This window comes from Prunus dulcis, chromosome 6 (assembly GCF_902201215.1).
Source record: "Prunus dulcis chromosome 6, ALMONDv2, whole genome shotgun sequence".
Classification (NCBI taxonomy): domain Eukaryota; kingdom Viridiplantae; phylum Streptophyta; class Magnoliopsida; order Rosales; family Rosaceae; genus Prunus; species Prunus dulcis.
In genome coordinates, this window is record NC_047655.1 from 26,459,597 (window position 1) to 26,479,264 (window position 19,668).

Genomic DNA, 19,668 nt, shown 5'->3' on the forward strand with positions numbered 1-19,668 from the left:
CAACATGTACAAAAAAAACTAATGGAAATTAAAGAAANNNNAAAAAAAAATGCAACATGTATTAACAAAAAATAGAGACATATTAACNAAATATATAAATTGCAAGAAACATTNAAATAAAAATTAATATGACATAGAAATTAATAGAAGAAAAATGACAAATAATTTACCTCATTGCTAAGATTTTCTCCGCTTCGTTGGTTGTCAATCGCTTTTGCTAAAGCATTTCTCCATTTCCCCAACTCTTTATTAAGAACTTTCCACCTACTGGATAATGCCATTTCTGTACGTGTAGAACCAATTGCCCTTTCACAAAATGCTTGATGAATTTTTTTCCACATATGAGAAAATTTAATCTCATTGCCCGTTACGGACAATGACTAACTTGGACCCAAGCCTCACACAAGCTAACATCTTCCATCATGCTCCATGCCCCTCCATTTTCATTAGAAGAACCCATAATATGCTAGAAAAAAATTACAACTTCAAAGTGAAAAAATATTGAATAGGAAGTGAAAAAATTTTGAGGAGAAAGTGAACAATAGTAGAAGGAGAAGAAAATATATGAGGATTTGGTGTTAAAAGTGAAGAGTATTGGTTGGTATTTATACACAAAAAATTCTGTAATTTTTGTGTATTTTTTAAAAAAAAATTCAATTTTTTTGGGCAGAAATATTGGCTGCCGTTGGATTGAACAAAAAATTGCAATCGGAGCGACCAGAGGCCGCCACGTGTCAAAGAGCCGTTGGCGGCACTGTAGCGCTGAGTTGAAATTTTTTTTAACGTTGGCGCGTGCAATGGTAAAAAAAATTTCAAAAATTCAAGGCTGACGCCATGCTAGCGTCAGCTGTTTTGTCCCACGCCTCGGGCCCGAGCTCGGGCCAATTCCGCCTTCGGGCCAGCCCAGTTTTGGTGGCCCCCACGCTGCCCGGGCTGGACTTTTGCTGCTGGAATCGTTTTTTGCGCCAAACCCCCCCCAGCCGGAGTCCAAAAAGTGCTGCTGGACTTGCTCTAAGAGTTCATATCATTTAGATTTGTTCTCACAAAAATTGACAGACAAGGCTGCAACAAAAACAAAAATGGAAGCAAATTTAAGCAATGCCCACCCTCGTGATCCTATATTTTGTGGAAATCCCATTCATATGATGCCCAGTGCGGATGCCCAGTGCGGATCATGTCATATGGACCTTCTAGTATTCTTAATGCATGAAACCAAAATGTTCTGCACTCGAATCAGAAATTCAATGCAAATAGCTTGACAAATCAGTTAGATGAGAAAAACACCATATTAAAACCTATTCCCCAAATATGCAAACTTTGAAAATATTTTCCCAAAAAATCGAACTCAGAATCCTAACCCCCAAAAAAATCGATATTAAAACCCTAATATCCAAAGATCTTGGAAACCTTTATCCAAAAAAAAACTTATCTTATAAATTATATGAGATGGAAGTCGTGATGTTGTGGGATCCATGTAAAACCCACACCATGTGACTGTTAGAAAAGAAGGAAAAATAGTTGATTTCATAGATTTTCTTCTTACACGAGCTATATTAGAAGAGGATGATGTGAATACATAACCTCACGTATCTGGATAACTGCTTTTAACCACTTAAATTAAGATTCTTTTTCTTATAGCATGTTTCCAATATAAATATATTCAATTAAACTCAACCTTCACGAAATTGAGTTACTGATAAAGAGGAAGGACTGTATAAATGGCCCCATGATTGCCTCCCTAAACATACTAACCAAAGGGTACACGCTAAGCCAACTCAAAGGCATTATACTTTGACAACGCTAATGAAAAGAGTGAATTTGATGAAACAAGTTCACACAAAAAAAGGGGAAAAAGGAAAAGTATATTCAGCTCGATTCAAGTGAAAATAATGAAATTAAAAAAAATGGCTGAAAAATAGATTCCCAAACGATTTAATAAATATTTTATAAATTTAAAAAACTTGTATATTCGAGATTAAGAAAACCAATTAGTAACAGTGGTGTAATTTTTCCTCCGATCATTATTTATCACAAGCTCAATTTTTTAACACCCAAGAACACCTTAAGATAATATCAATCTCGTGACACCAGGAGGCATCGTGCGTACAATGCAGCCAGACACAATCTGCCTCACTAGCTTCAATTCTTGATCTAAACCCCCTATGACCACAACCAGGTCATTCTATTCCATTAAAAACAAAACACATATTACACTCATTCTTGGAAGTTAAAAGGTCCAGCACCAGAACTACAGTAAGAATGCTGATACGAACATAAATGTTATGAGTTTAATCATTTAGATTTGTTTTAGAAAATTGAAAGACAGGGTTGCAACTTCAAACAAAAATGGAAGCAAATTTAAGCAACACCCACCCTCTTGATCTTATATTTTGTGCAAATCCCATCAAAATGATGCCCAGTGCGGATGATGTCATATGGACCTTTCAGTATTCTTAATGCCTGAAATCAAAATGTTCTGCACTCAAATCAGAAGTTCAACACAAATAGCTTGACAAATCAGTTCGATGAGAAAAGCAATACTTTGAGGTTTCAAGCAAAAGCAAACGTCACCATAAGTTTTTATCAGTAAAGATAGATAAACTGAAACTGAGATTTTCATTGAGACGTAAACATTCTAACAATAACAAAAGATAAGACATTTGTACCCGATGAACAGGAACTCTGACTGACAGAAGTAAATGAAGATGTCTTGTCTTGGAAACAGCAGCTCCTACCGTACTCGGGGTTGTTGACGATGTAATGAAATACTGATCCTAACCAAAATTAAAAATACAAAAATTTAACATGTGCAACGAAAGATACATTGTTTTTATAAAGAAAAAAAAAGGGGACAAATGAGTGATTGATCAACCTAGAGTAGATTATACAAAGATCAAATACACAAAAGTGAACATTTGTAAACAACATTTATTATAACATACATGATCCAGTGCACATGCAATGCCATACTCTTTTAAAGCAGATTCCAACTGCGGCCAAGACTCTTGCAAATCAGCTGCTGCAAAATAACATGCAAAGACTCATAAGTGACAAGGCTTTGTTCTTTTACATAACTATGATAGAAATAATCATACTTTAAAAATCTCAAGAATGATGGAAAATAGTTTAATTTCACTGGTGTGGTGTGGTGGTACCCTCGGACTAAGCCATTGATTTCATATAGCAGCCTAAACTAAATAGGTAAAACTGCCTAATCCATGTAAAACAGATGGGGATGCCATGTGGGTTTTTAAACTTTTTATTAGGCCTGCATTTAAGGTGTAATTTAGGGTTCAAATTAGGGTAGAAATTTGGGATTGTTTCTTGTAAATTAAACAATAAAAAGAATATGAACAAGAACAAGAGAAGAAGAAGTGGAGATCATGGATTCAAGTCCTATCAGTTGCATATCACTTTCTTTTTTTCTGAAGGAAGTTGAGGTTTCACCCCAAAACCAATTGGCAATGGGGGGAGTAGCCCAACTCCTTATAAGCTATTGCTAGGTTTCACAATTTTCCAATATGGGACTCTTTACCTTCACATTCTCACACGCCCCCACACGTGTGGCGAATTTTCAAATCTAACACGTGGACAACACATTTTGGGTGACGTGAAGCACGTGTGGCCGTTGGGCTTTCACACATAGGCAACATGCTCTGATACCATGAAGGAAGTTGAGGTTCCACCCCAAAATCAATTGGCAATGGGGAGAGTAGCCCAACTCCTTATAAGCCCTTGCTAGGTTTCACAACTTTCCAATGTGAGACTCTTTACATTCACATTCTCACATTTTCTGACCAAAAATGAACTAGAGGAGAAGGTACGTACCATCGGATCTAGAGAAGGGCCTATGGAAAGAGAAGAATTTCTCTTCTGGTATTATAGTGATGACTTCATCATCTCTGTCCCCTAAAGCGATATCAGACACAGACACAGACTTAGACTTGACGACGCCGTTGACGTTTCTATTCATCTTGGGTGGCTCGTGGGCGCAGAGAGAAATAATGAGTTCAACGCCACCGTGAGAAACGAGTGTGTTGATGAGGGATCCTACACTTGTTTTATTTTCTAGATCTGAATATTGCTATATATATAACTCCATCAGTTGTCTGGATTTTGTTTAATATTTGCTTTTCTTCTGGTAAGCTTGAGTTGTCTGTCATGCTTTCTCTTTTTCTTCAGATTGTCTGTAATGGTAGGGTTCCTTACACTATATTTTCTTCTGTTTTTGAATATGCTATATGGCTATTTCACCTTTGTCCTTGAGGATATATAAACCATATCAATTTGAACCTCAAGTTTTCGTTTATGGATTTGAAAATCATGTACGTACCAACACAGTTTTAACAAGTTCTCTTCATGGCGCAATTAATATCACCATTTGGAAGTATCATTGTCTGCCAATTAGATAGATTAACACTCAAACAACTAGATTGATCATGACATGCTTTTGTTTTGCTGGTTTTTCTTTAGACATAACATAAATAACTTAGCCAAAAATTTGATACTTTAAAATAGAATATGGATCCTTTCCTTGGATTTGATCTACTCTTAAAATTCATATATAGCTTGGTGTCTTCTAAAATTCCCACCTATAGTGTTTCAATCTTTGTTCATATTCCTTTTATTGTCCTGTATTTTTTGTTTGGATTACTGTTCCATTTTAAAAATATATGTATGTACATGTTTGGTAAAAATAACTTGAAGCTCAAGAAACAGATTTTCATCGACATTTCGCGAATAATTCACATTGCATCCACATAACATGACGAAAGTTAAAACACCAAGCATTCTAGGATGGCAAAGCAAAAGGTAAATACAAAAAAATAATATAGAGGAAGACTAAAAATCGTAAATTATTTAAATATCCGTGTGTAAATCCGTGATAAGTAGCAAGCAATTATGGCTTAAATATATAACAACAACGTCCATACGAGAAAATATATAATCCCGGAGAGTTATATGCTTGAGCTACAACAAGTGTATCTCTCTTTCGCCTTCACAAGGATCTTCGGGCTTAGGAGTGGGAGGGAGACATGAATTAATGAATACATTTCATAGTAAGAAAGAATATAGAGCAATTCCGCTCGGCTGGTATTCAAAACATGATGAATAAGCTGTATTTATTTCCTATTAAGGAGGGAAGTGGAGGAGTTTTAGGTGATCAAGGTCAAGGTCATCTATCTTTTAATTTCTTTATGTAGCCTTTATCTCAAATTTTACCTAATTACCCAAGCAAAAGGTGTATAACTAAACGAGTTTTTTCTTGTCTTATTATTATTATTTTTTTTGTACGTGGAGGGGATCGAACTCGACTGAGAGAGATATATATCATGTTTGTATCCATCCCTATTTGATCAATCAGAATATTATTGGTGGAGGAAGCCATGACTTTTATTTGGATGTATATCTAATCAATTGGGTCACGTTTTGCAACACCCTTATTCTTTGGCTAATCCTAAATTTCTTTTTTCTTTTCATAAAGTTACACCCGTGATAAGGTTAAAAAAGTACGAAAAAGAGTTTTTTTCAAAGCTTTAAAAAAAAAAAAAAAACAAACAAACACAAGCAATATTAGTATTAGGACAGAACGAAACTAAAGGAAATACAAAGAAAAGATAAGTTGTAAAGGCTTCTGATCACTCATAATCCTCCAAAGGGAAAGGAAAATGGTTTTGATACAACAAACAACCCACCAAAATGAGAGAAGTGTGACCGTATGACGTCAGCACTCATAAGTTAACTCACTGTCTTTACAATAATGGAAGAAAATATAGCTACTGGATAATGTAACACATTATTCATCATAAACTCAACTTTTTAATACCCAAGAACATCTTAAGATAATCTCTCAATCCCTTAACACTATGAGGCATTGTGCGTTCAATGTAGGCGGACACAATCTGCCTCACTAGCTTCAATTCTTGATCTGAACCCCCTATGACGACAACCAGGTCATTCTATTCCATTGAAAACAAAACACACATCAAACTCATTCTAGGAAGACTAGAATAAACAAATTTACGATACAACATCAAAAGAAGACTAACCTTTGGGCGCATATAAATTTCACAGCCTATCAGTTCTTCAAGTTCCTACATACCAATTACATTGTTCAAAAATAAGAGAGACAAGAAAAGCAGCAAAAACTCAATATGATCTAACTCAATTTACACACCTTTACGGGGATATTCATGAGACGTTTCTTCCGATTATGATATATATCCTGCACACCACACCGTAAAAGAGATTAGATTTTCATATTTATGGGAAAATAAAAAATAAAAGAGGCATAAAACTTAGATTTTGCATATACATCCCCAGCTAGCAATACAGACAGATCTTGAGTGGCGGAGAGCACCAGAAGGCTCATATTCCTCCTATAATCATCACCTCAACTCTTGTACGACCAAAAAAAGAACAAAAATTCTTGTTTCACTAAACCCTAACAAGGTCTAAACCTTTCTAACATCAAACAAATAATCTAATCACCACGTTACATAAGAAAATTAAAAGGTCCAGCACCAGAACTACAGTAAGAATGCTTATACGAACATAAATGTTAAGAATTTAATCATTTAGATTTGTGTACAGAAAAATTGACAGATAGAGCTGCAGCAATAACAAAAATGGAAGGAAATTTAAGCAATACACACCCTCGTGATCCTGTATTTTGTGCAAATCCCATTAACATGATGCCCTGTGCGGATGATGTCATATGGACCTTTCAGTATCCTTAGTGCCTGAAATCAAAATGTTCTGCACTCAAATCAGAAATTCAATACAAATAGCTTGACAAACTCAGTTCGATGAGAAAAGCAATACTTTGAGGTTTCGAGCAAAAGGAAATGCCACCATAAGTTTTTATAAGTAAAGATGGATAAATTGAACCTGAGATTTTCATTGAGACGTAAACATTCTAACATAAATATATAAATAAATAAACAATTTACATGTAAGTACCATCAAATAGTCATCTTGCAACCCATATTATTGGCATGTTGTTGCCTTGTAAGAGTATGGAATCACATTGAAGAATCATAGATAATTTGAACTTGTTGAATAACTCAAAGGTTACCGATAAGAACAATATATATCAAAAGATCAGGCATTTGTACCTGATGAATAGGAACTCTGACTGACAGAAGTAAATGAAGATGTCTTATCTTGTAAACACCATTTCTGACCGATTCAGTGCACATGCAATGCCATACTCTTTTAAAGCGGATTCGAACGCGGGCCAAGATTCTTGCACATATGTTGCTGCCAAATAACATGCAAAGGCTCATAGGTGACAAGGCTTGGTTCTTTTAAACTTTTTGGATTAAAAAAAAAAAACTACAACAGAAATCATACTTTAAATATCTCAAGAATGGAACTTTATAACTTATGATGGAAAATAGTTTAATTTCACTGTTGCGGTGACAAGGCAGCCTAAACAATTTGAAATAGTTGAGAGGCCCAAACACAGAAACAAAGAATTACAGCTATGTTAGATCTTCAGTGGACTAAATAGGGGTTTTTGATTAGGCCCTCATTTAAGGGCTAGTTTAGGGTTTCAAATTAGGGTAGAAATTTGGGATTGTTTCTTGTAAATTTAACAAAAAATAAGAATAAAAACAAGAGAAGAAGGTACGTACCATCGGATCTACAGAAGGGCCTACGGAAGGACAAGAATTTTTCTTCTGGTATCATATGATGTCTTCATCGTCTTTCTCAAATACAACGATGTATTTGTCTCGCTGCTTTGCAGCGCCGTTGACGTTGCTATTATTCATCCTGGGTGGCTAGTGTTGTGGTGGTTGGTTTTTTGTTTGAAACCCTAGACTAGACAGACACAAAGGCAAAGAGAAAAAAGTCGACCGACGTCGTCGTCAGTTTTGAATATGATGGCCTGGTCGGGTCGGGCTGCGCGCAGAAAGAAAGAGAATGAATTTCTGTCATCAGAACACCGCCGTGAGAAACGAGTTTGTTGATGTGGGCGCTGAACAATTCTCTCTAAACTCCATGTGGGGTTTAGGTTTACGGGATATATTCTGGATTGGGATATTTGTATCCCTATTAATGAGGAAAACAAATGTGGGCCCGTGGGGCTCCTCCAATTCAAAATATGTTTTTTCCTTTTCTTTCTTTGAAAACTGGAGTTTTCGTTTTCTACTGTCGAAAATAGAAGAAATCACCCTTACACCCTCTTTTTGAATGAATGAATTGAAAATTATATAGAATTTTAAAATAACAGAATTTTTGACTTCCATCATTTTAATTTCTAACAATTGAAGATTTCAGTGTTTTGATTTATGTATGTTGAATTTTTTAAATGACACTATAATGCTTTTGGATGAGGGAAATAAACTTGGGATTTTGACAAAAGTCAAAATTTCTAAATTGACATGAACCAATTCCCGTGTTTGGATTTAAAAAAACATAAAAATTTAGAAATTCCGCATGAGGAAAAACATGGAATTTGGAGGTCATAAATCTTAACCTTTTAATTCTATCTCATTAAAAGTCATCATTTCTAAAATTCCAAGAGAGATTAAGTTTTAAAAAAAGATAACTTTACAAATAAAGGTTAAATTCCGTATTTTAAATCCGTTACCCAAACAAGAAACTTTACAAATTCTAGCACATTAACATCTATCATTTATGAATTCCTTTGTACTTTTAAATTTCCTCATCTAAATGCAGTACTATGAAAATTGTGAAATGAAACCTATTTTGGTGGAAATTACACTGCATTTGGATGAGAAAATTTAAAAGTACAAAGGAATTCATAAATAATGAAATTTAAAATAACGGAAATCAATTATCTAGAATTTGTAAAGTTTATTGTTTGGGTAACATATTTAAATACATAATTCAACCTTTATTTGTAAAGTTATCTTTTTTATATTTATAAAAAAAAATAATAAAAAAAACCTCAATTTCTCTTAGAATTTAGAAATGACGACTTTTATTTTCGACCTAAAAAAAAATTAAAGTTGGGATTTATAACCTCCAAATTCCATGTTTGTTCCCACTCAGAATTTCTAAATTTTCTATGTTAATTTCCAAGGGAATTGTCAATTTCTCCTCTAAATTGCCGACTTTTAGCTAAATTCTGAGTTATTTTCCCTCATCCAAATGGAGGGTTAGTTATTTTTTAATGGTTAAATACTTTTTTTGTCACTATGTTTTACACAAAAATTCAATTTGGTCACTGAGAAAATTATCTAGCCAAATTGGTCACCATATTTTCTAAAGTTTACAATTGATAGACATTCAGTAATCTTTCGTAAAGTGCAATTTTTATATTTATTTTTTTACAAAGCACCTTCAATCTTTACCAAAGGGTATGTTTGTCAGATTCCATTATTGTATCTCAGGTATGCAAATCTTTACCAAAATAAAGGAAACTAATGGAACTCACAGCTTTATTAATTGTATCCCTTGTCTTATACACAATGGTGGAATCATGAATTTTTTCTAGGGGTGTGCTAAATTTTTTTAGTTTTTTTGGTATGGAAGATCTATATAAACAATGAGAACCTAATTTTTTTTGGTATGCTAATTAATACAGTGAGAACCAAAAATAAAACATATATCATTATAGTAATATATGAAGAAGAAATAAAAAGAGAAGAGAAAGGAGAGAGAAGAAAGAAATGACAAAGAAGAAAGAGAAAGAAAAGAAGAAAAATGAGAGAGAAGACAAAAATGACAAAGAAGAAACAGAAAAGAGAAAAGAAAAAGGGGAAGGAAGGAGGAACCCATTTTCGAGAGGAAGGAAGGAAGAAAATGTTTTGGGCTTGTTTTTTTATTTCTTTGGTCAGAGTTTTGATTGTGCTTAATGGATCAATGGGCTGACTTGTGGAGAGTCTTGAGCTGATTATATAGATCCATTTTGAAAAAACAGGACTGTGCGGAGACAATCTGCCTCACTAGCTTCAATTCTTGATCTAAAACTCATCTGGCGACAACAGGTCATTCTATTCCATTGAAAACAATACACACATCAAACTCGTTTTGGGAAGACCAGAATTAATAAATTTGTGATACAACTATCAAAAAGAAGACTTTGGGCGCATATAAATTTCACAGCCTATCAGTTCTTCAAGTTCCTACATTCCAATTACATTATTGAAAAATTAGACAAACAAGAAAAGCAGCAAAACTCAACATGATCTAACTCAATTTACACACCTTTATGGGGATATTCATGAGACGTTTCTTCCAATTACGATATATATCCTGCAGACCACACAATACAAGAGATTAGATTTTCAAATTTAGATTTGTTTTCAGAAAAATTGACAGACATGACTGCAACTTCAAATAAAAATGGAAGCAATACCCACCCTCTTGATCCTATACATTGTGCAAATCCCATTAATATGATGTCCAGGGCGGATGATGCCATATGGACCTTCCATTATTCTTAATGCCTGAAATCAAAATGTTCTGCACTCAAATCATAAATTCAATATAGTTGACCAAAAAAACATCAGAAATTCAATAGAAATAGCTGGACAAATCACTTTGACGAGAAAAGCAATACTGTGAGGTTTCAACGAAAGGAAATGTCACCATAAATTTTTATAAGTACAGATAGATAAATTGAACCTGAGCACTATTCAATCGTCATCTTGCAACCAATATTACTGGCATATTGTTGCCTCATAAGAGATGGAATCACATTGAAGAATCATAGATCACTTGAACTTGTTAAATAACTCATACGTTATCGATAAGAAACAATAACAAAAGATCAGACATTTGTACCCGATGAATAGGACCACTGACTAACAGAAGAAAATGAAGATCTCTTATCTTGTAAACCTCTTCTCTGACCGTATAGTCGGGGTTGTTGACAATGTAGTGAAATACTGATCCTAACCATAATTAAAAAGACACAGCAATTTAACATTGTGGAACAAACGGCATGTTGTTTTTAAAAATTGAAGCACTTCAATTTAAGACTCTGGTGAACCAATTATATATTTGTACTCTCAAGATAAAACTAGGAAGAATTTAACAATAGAGTATTGGGGATACTCTTTGTTTTTCACGGGTAAGAACTCTCTTCATTCTATATCCAAGTAGGTGAGGGTATTTGGTTTATATAAAACTCATTACACCTCTTGTGAAACATAAATAGCTTTTCATTTGAAAAGTTGCAGACACAACTCTATGGAAACAAGACCACTTGATCATTTGAATCCCATCGTTTAATAATTAATAACTGCACTTTAAAGAATTGTTAAAATGTAAACTGTCTAGCTAATTTCAGATTAGTTAGTAAGTTCTATGTCAGTTTATATTTAATCTGTTTTTAATCCTTGTGTTAGCTGAGTGCCTTGTGCTTATATGCCAGGTGCAATGCTTGAGTCTGTTTTGAATTCCCAGCTGTTAGGACAACTGTGTATTGCCATGTGTCATACTCACATTGGCTTACTATTACAAACCGTTAGATTTGAATCTACTGATGTAAGAGAGAATATGTAGTAGTCATGAAGGAATATAAGCTCTGCTGCGATGTTCATGCAGAGTAAGAATTCTGTTAGAACAATCTAAGGCTCACTGCTCTCTTTCTCTCAGTACATTTTTTCTTGCTCCCTTAGCAATCCAAATATTCAACATGGTATCAGGTGCGCAGGTTGGATCTGGATAGTGGGAGTTGAAGCTGTGTGAGCTGAGTCTAGAAATCCAACGAGAAATTCCTACTCTTAGCTCATTGATTCAGGTCTAAGATGGCTGGATCAGGAAGGAGTGATCTTAGAGCTCCAATATTCAATGGAGAGAACTATGAGTTTTGGAAGATTCGAATTAGAACAATTTTCAAATCTCATGGAATCTGGAATTTGGTAGAGAAAGGCCTTCAAGTTCCAGATTCAAAAGCTGATGAAGAAGGGTCATCAGATTCAGAGATGGTGTCCTTGTTGATGAAGGATGCTAAGGCTCTTGGTATTATCCAAGGTGCTGTTTCAGATGACATCTTCCCCAGAATCTCAAATGAAGAAACCTCAAAAGGTGCTTGGGATATCTTGCATCAGGAGTTTCATGGTGATAAGCAAGTCAGATCCATCATGTTGCAGGGTCTGCGTCGAGATTTTGAGTACACCAGGATGAGGGATGATGAGATCTTGTCTGGATACATCACTCGGCTACTTGAGCTTGTAAATCAGATGAAGGGATATGGGGAAGATCTGACCAAAGGGAGGATAGTTCAAAAACTGCTAATAAGCCTAACCAAGGAGTTTGATCCAGTCTGTTATGTGATTGAGCAAACTAGGGACATTGAAACTATTGAAGTGCAGGAGGTAATTGCAGCATTAAGAGGATTTGCTCAGCGTCTTGAAAGACATGCTGAAAGCACCACTGAGAAAGCTTTCAGCAGCATGAGCATAAACTCAAAAGGATCTCAATCAAGTTCTAGTTCTGGCTCTAATAAATCAAAGAAGAACTGGAAGTCCAAGGATAAGAAATGGGATTCTAAACCTCAAAACTGTGCCAATCAAGGGGGAAAACCAAGTCAAGGAGACAAATCTGGAAAATGCAAACATTGTGAGAAGCTACACTATGGTGAGTGTTGGTTTGAAGGAAAACCAAAGTGTCATGGCTGCAATCGATTTGGTCATTTTGTCAAGGACTGTGACCAAGCAAACAAGGCAGGGAAACTTGCCAACATTGCAAATCAGGTAAATGAACCTGCTATTATGTTCTATGCATGTCATGCTGCAACAATTGGAAAGAATGTGAATATGTGGTATGTTGATAGTGCATGCAGCAATCACATGACTTCCCATGAGTCATTACTTGTAAATGTTGATAAAAGTGTGAAGAGTAAAGTCAAAATGGGGACTGGTGATCTAGTGCAGTCAATAGGCAAAGGGACTTTGGCTATAGAAATGAAGGGTGTGACTAGATATATCAAAGAAGTCATGATTGTACCAGGTTTAGATGAAAATTTGCTAAGTGTAGGTCAAATGATAGAACATGGGCATTGGATTGTATTTGGTGATAATGCAGTTGATATCTATGGAGATAGGCAGCTGGAAGATTGCATTGCAAGAGTGCCAATGAAGGGAAACAGATGTTTTCCTTTAAATCTTGACTATGTCAGTCCTCCTGTGGCAAACAGAGCAACAGTTGGAGAAACTTCCTGGCTGTGGCACAGAAGATTTGGGCACCTAAACTATATTAGTTTGAAGTTGTTACAAGAGAGAGATATGGTTCAGGGACTGCCTAATTTACAAGAACATGAGAAGGTCTGCTCAGGTTGTGCTGTAAGCAAGAATAACAGAAGCTCTTTTGATAAGGAAGGAGCTTGGAGAGCCTCTCAACCACTAGAACTGATTCACTCAGACATCTGTGGTCCAATGCAGACCATCACTCTTGGAGGGAACAGATATTTCCTCACCTTCATTGATGACCACACCAGAATGTGTTGGGTGTTCTTCTTGCAGCATAAGTCTCAAGCATTCAACATATTCAAAAGGTTCAAAAGCGTGGTTGAGCTACAAAGTGGTTATCAAATTAAGAAGCTAAGAAGTGATAGAGGTGGAGAATACACATCTTTGGATTTCTTAAAGTTCTGTGAAGAGATGGGATTAGAAAGGCAACTAACAGTAGGCTACTCTCCACAACAGAATGGAGTTGCAGAGAGAAATAATCGTACTGTGATGGAAATGGCAAGAGCCATGATGCATGAGAAGAAAATCCCTTTGAAGTTTTGGGCAGAAGCTGTCAATACAGCTGTATATCTACAAAACAGAAGCCCTACAAGTGCAGTGGACAATTCCACTCCATTTGAGAAGTTTAGTGGAAGAAAACCAGGTGTCAAGCATTTGAGAATATTTGGTTCTCTATGCTATATTCACATCCTCACACAGAAAAGGCACAAGCTGGAAGACACAGGTGAGAAGGGAGTATTTGTAGGATATGGTGTATGTGAAAAGGGGTATAGAGTGCTCAACTTGAGAACTCAAAAGATTGAGCTGTCTAGGAGTGTTATTTTTGATGAAGAAGCAATGTGGAATTGGGAAACAAATGAGGCATTGCAAATTTCTATGTCTTGGGGTGATGGAGCAAGTTCAACAGTATCAGATTTGGATTCAGAACCAAATCTGTTACAGCAACAGATTGTGCAGTCTCCTATGGAAACACAAACAAGTAGTGATTTGCATGCTACTCAAGACTCAGCTCTACTTGAAGCTTATGACAACACCCCCAAGAAATGGAAGAGTTTAAGTGATGTGTATGCTCAATGCAAGATGAGCATCATTGAACCTGAAAATTTTGAAGAAGCAGTCAAAGATGAAGCTTGGGGGAAGGCCATGACTGAGGAGATACTTATGATAGAAAAAAACTCCACTTGGGAATTGGTTGATAGGCCAAGTAGTAAACCAATTGTGGGAGTGAAGTGGATATTCAAAATTAAGCTTAATCTTGATGGCTCCATTCAAAAACATAAAGCAAGACTTGTTGCCAAGGGATACACACAAAGACCAGGGATTGATTTCAATGAAACCTTTGCTCATGTGGCAAGGTTAGACACCATTAGAACTCTCATAGCTCTTGCTGCTCAGAAAGGCTGGAAACTATGGCAATTGGATGTCAAGTCAGCCTTCTTAAATGGTGTCCTTGAAGAAGAAGTTTATGTTGATCAACCGGATGGTTTTGTGGTTAAAGGTGATGAGGATAAGGTGTATAGGTTAAGAAAAGCTCTCTATGGGTTGAAGCAGGCTCCAAGGGCCTGGTATAGTGAAATCGACACCTACTTGAATAAGTGTGGTTTTCACAAAAGTCCAAGTGAAGCAACTCTCTATGTGAGAACAAAGGAAGGTGTGGGAACACTAATAGTGTCAATCTATGTAGATGACATAGTGTACACAGGAAGTAGTGATGAAATGATGAAAGAATTCAAAGCTGAAATGATGTGCAAGAATGAGATGTCTGACTTGGGTTTACTCCACCATTTTCTTGGTATGGGAGTAACACAAACTGAAGGGAGCATCTTCATTCATTAAAAGAAGTATGCTCTCACTCTCTTGGATAAGTTTGGACTTAAAGACTGCAAGTCAGTAAGCACTCCATTAGTGGCTACTGATAAATTGAAAAGAGAGGATGGAAGTGATGCTGCAGATGAAAGTTTGTTCAGAAAAATTGTAGGCAGCCTGCTGTACCTTACTGCAACCAGGCCAGATATCATGTTCTCTGCCTGCCTGCTTGCAAGATTCATGCACAACCCTTCTAAGATGCACTATGGGGCAGCTAAAAGGGTTCTAAGGTACATACAAGGCACAATTGACTATGGAATTGAGTATGTGACTGGAAAATCTGCACTCTTAGTTGGTTACTGTGACAGTGACTGGAGTGGATCTGAGGAAGATATGAAAAGCACTTCTGGATATGCATTTTCATTTGGAAGTGGTGCTTTTTCATGGGCATCAGTCAAACAACACAGTGTGGCTCTCTCTACTGCAGAGGCAGAGTATGTGAGTGCAGCAGAAGCTACATCACAAGCCATTTGGCTCAGGTTTGTTCTTGAAGATTTTGGGGAAGAACAAACCACTGCAACAACTGTGTTTTGTGACAACACTTCAGCCATAGCAATGGCTAAAAATCCAGTTTTTCATCAACGAAGCAAGCATATTAAAAGGAAGTTTCATTTTATTAGAGATGCAATACAAGAAGAAGTGATTGAACTGCTCTACTGCAAGGGAGAAGAGCAAATTGCTGATATCTTCACCAAAGCTCTTCTTAAAGACAGGTTTGACTATTTGAGGAGAATGCTTGGAGTGAAATCAGCTAGCACTTTAGAAGGGAGTGTTAAAATGTAAACTGTCTAGCTAATTTCAGATTAGTTAGTAAGTTCTATGTCAGTTTATATTTAATCTGTTTTTAATCCTTGTGTTAGCTGAGTGCCTTGTGCTTATATGCCAGGTGCAATGCTTGAGTCTGTTTTGAATTCCTAGCTGTTAGGACAGCTGTGTATTGCCATGTGTCATACTCACATTGGCTTACTATTACAAACCGTTAGATTTGAATCTACTGATGTAAGAGAGAACATGTAATAGTCATGAAGGAATATAAGCTCTGCTGCGATGTTCATGCAGAGTAAGAATTCTGTTAGAACAATCTAAGGCTCACTGCTCTCTTTCTCTCAGTACATTTTTTCTTGCTCCCTTAGCAATCCAAATATTCAACAAGAATAACCAAGTGCAAAACAAATACTAAGACACACAACACTTATTTTTCATTCACTATAGAAATTAAATATTATTAAATAATATAAATTTTCCAACAAATTTCACCGATGCAGTGATAAGTGTCACGGCCAGCATGTTCAAGGCCCAGCCCGTCTGATTGATCATGCTAGACCTCTTAGTCCGCATGTGTAGATTCGATGTACAGTAGTAGGTAGACTACGGTTGGTGACAGTGGTAGCTAGATGCCGGTAGGTGAGATTGTATCTTAGCCATCTATTGTGGTAGTAGGTGGGATATGAACAGTATATAAGGAAGATGTCACATTGTGTATCCTCACCTCACAACTTGTAAAGCATTGAGCAGCAATACAAGCATATATTCTTCCAAACTCTCTTAAGAGTTCTTATCTTTCTTGCTCTTGCGATTGTTCTTACTTGGTTCGATCTTGTGTTGTAGGAAGGAGGCTGACTTAGCTTGTTCGAGAGACAATCAAGTCTAAGGCCGTAAGGAAGGAAGACTCCGAAAAAATCATCACATGACACAAGGCAGCCTAAACGATTTGAAATAGTTGAAGCTCTTTTATTTTCGTTTTAGAGTTGGTTGTTTTACTTCATCGTATCGGATACGACAAAAGATAATATTTCAATCCCCCCCGATACGAGGAGGCACTTTGCGTCTTGGTTGCCCAGAATTATGTCGTCAGCAACCCAGAATTATTATTATAGCATGAGGTGTCTCATGCTCCTGCAAGGTAAATAGATGAACAAGGTGATAATGAATGTAAAACTGCTAGGTATAAAATGTAATAGCAGGAGGTGTTGCAAATGCAATGGGATTACTTCACTTTTGAACTTAGCCACTTAACATGCATGAAGTGGATAACAAAACTTCTTTATGTATTTTTTTAATAATCAAAGAAACTACCTATTATTATAAACATAGAAATATATAAGTATTATTATAATAGTATTCATAATAATTAATATAAAAGTATAATAACAATATTTGCATATACGTACCAAAGATAATTACACACATAAATATAACTAATATATATAATCAATTAAAATATATAACTAAATATGTAGTAAAATATTTAATTCTCAATTTATTAATACATATACTTTTAAAAATACAGGTCTTCACAAAGAGAATGTTTTACAACAACACACTTCCTATAACTGTAATTTCCTATTTGGACATTCCAGTACAACAATTTCAACCCTTGAGCATGCAGTGATACTGATTTTCAAACCCTAGACTAACTGCAACAAAAGAAATCAAATGGAATGCGTGGTGTGGAATAATTCGTGGAAAGTATCTTTGAGGCCACGATGGTGTTTGCGGCTTCGGTGTAATGAATTCCATCCCAGCTCACAAATCGGGATCCTTCGTCGCAAACATGAGAGCCAGGTTGACCGCAGAGCCCCCTGACATTGAAATTGTACGGAGGACCTCCGTTGCCACAGCATGCCATTAGCGGCGTAGAGAAACCTACATTGTAACACATTCATCAAAATTAAATTGCACTGCCCCTAAACTAGACTGAACTAATTCACCAGCAAGCTACTTCCTTGCTTTAACATAAGTAGGCTTACCGTATTTGGTGGAGTTGGCAATGAGATCATACTTGATGGCATATATATCTACATAAACTATCACAGCATCCTTCAATTCAGATCTCATCGCGTTGCACAAATGGAGCAATGCTTCATTGAACGATCTTGCAGCCGCATTGTAACTCGAAAGACATCCATATGGATCCAAATCCTTCTTCTCAACTAATGAAAGTTTTTGAGGGAGACAACCCAACGGCCCGGTGTTGTGTATCCAAAAGTTCCTTCCACCTTGATCGTATAAAGCCTACAATAGATGCAGTATAAATTTCAGCATTGATATAAACAAATCAATTTCGCTAAGGATATCTGTCATAATTACTGTGCCTGCCCCTTTTTATGATCGTTTGTATAGACGCCGAACTCACCTCAACCGCACTCTTGATTTCTTCAATAACTGAAGGAATTCTCTCTGTTACTTGAACGTATGAAAGGTCTTTAGTGAAAGAATCAGAAAGGTCATTTTGTCCGATATCGATCATGTAAAGTGCTTTCCGGAAACCTTCATCATTTATCCAATGTTTGGAACCTAAACATACATTGAGCAGTGTCATTCAGTCAGCTGGTTTTCACAAGAACATCTTCACAACACAAGAACATTTTCACAAGCTCACTATCTATGTTCACATATGACAGCAGTGTACTCAGCCAAATAACTCAAGGAAATTCAAATTCGAAATATACCTGCAGCTGCAATAGCCTTGAAGTGGATGAACTGCATGACTTGAATATTCAAAGAAAAAGGGACACGCTTCGGGATGGTAGAGGACCCGACAACGGCAAAGTTTGCCCCATTTGAGAAGTTGGAGCCTACCAAAGAGTCTAGGTATGGGCTCAATAGACTCACATTCAGACTCTGGCCTGCACAAGAAAACAACATTATCATAGTTTCCATTTTTTAATGCATGCTCCTCTCACTCTGTCATAAGACCACAAGGGTGACTATTAAATTTAATACCATGATCCTAACAAGTATAAAGGGAGGGGAAGAGGGTGGGGTCTACTTACAGAGGAGGTCGATGATGAGACGTCCATCAGAGAGGCGACCGGTGGAGCTGCGGAAGAAGGTACGGCCGTTGGGGGGATTGACAGAGAAGCCGAGTCCGGCGGCGAGTCCACCCGTGTCCGAGTTGGAGTCGCCAAAGTTGAAGATGTGGACGGGCCTCGTTGAACAAAGTTGGCCATCGACTGAGGATGAGAGAATGATCAAGAGCACCGCTCCGGAGAGTGTTAATATCAGACCCACTGACTGATCAGCCCAACCCAGACCCTGCACATACACCATTTTTATCCAACGCAAAAAGTCTCGAGAGTGAAGAAGAAGCCTAAAGAAAGAGGATTGAAAATTCTACTTTTCTCATTATGAATAAATCATTAGAATGAGGCCTTTTATATATACAAAGCCTGTGAATAACTGAAAAAATTCCTCCTAACAAACTAACTAATGAAGCAAACTAGCCCGAATTAATAGTGACTAGCATGTGTTTGTTTTAACCGAGTCTGTGTACGTAAACTTAATAACTGAAAAGATTATTCCTCCTAACAACTACCGAATGAAGCAAACTAAACCTAATCACGTGTTTATTTTAACCGAGTCTATCCACTTGGAATACAGTTGGGTCTGTGAAGACCTGTATTTTTTAAAAGTATATATATTGAAGATTAAATAGTTTGCTATTTATTTTAAAAACTATATATATATATATATATATAGCTTATGATTATAATTATTTTAACTTGAAAACGTGGCATCATTCTTTATATTGAAATGGATGCATTCAATTATATGTGAATTATCCTTTGACTAGCAAGAGGTGGCTTTAGATGGGAGTTTGTGAGAGCCTGTAAAAAATATATATATA

General features: G+C 36.3%; 1 protein-coding gene and 1 long non-coding RNA gene across 2 annotated transcripts; both read right to left on the minus strand.

Moving 5' to 3' along the window:
• Positions 1-6,661: 6,661 nt before the first annotated feature.
• On the minus strand, positions 6,662-7,983 carry LOC117632979. Its single transcript, XR_004586560.1, has 3 exons — positions 7,641-7,983; positions 7,119-7,263; positions 6,662-6,743 (listed from the first exon to the last, which is right to left on the minus strand). It is a non-coding gene; the product is annotated as an uncharacterized LOC117632979 (long non-coding RNA).
• Positions 7,984-17,451: 9,468 nt separating this feature from the next.
• On the minus strand, positions 17,452-19,091 carry LOC117630580 (GDSL esterase/lipase At1g09390-like). Its single transcript, XM_034363281.1, has 5 exons — positions 18,815-19,091; positions 18,491-18,667; positions 18,175-18,335; positions 17,789-18,053; positions 17,452-17,684 (listed from the first exon to the last, which is right to left on the minus strand). The coding sequence occupies exons 1-5, from the start codon at positions 19,089-19,091 to the stop codon at positions 17,452-17,454; spliced, it is 1,113 nt and encodes a 370-aa protein (XP_034219172.1).
• Positions 19,092-19,668: the final 577 nt, after the last annotated feature.

What these genes read in the sequence shown, in the direction of transcription:
- LOC117630580 (XM_034363281.1), bottom strand. Translation starts at nt 19,091, where the DNA reads ATGGTGTATGTGCAGGGTCTGGGTTGGGCTGATCAGTCAGTGGGTCTG. An exon ending in TCTCATCATCGACCTCCTCT is followed by an intron (nt 18,668 to 18,814) that starts GTAAGTAGACCC and finishes TTTCTTGTGCAG; the next exon opens with GCCAGAGTCTGAATGTGAGT. An exon ending in AAATCAAGAGTGCGGTTGAG is followed by an intron (nt 18,054 to 18,174) that starts GTGAGTTCGGCG and finishes CATCTATTGTAG; the next exon opens with GCTTTATACGATCAAGGTGG.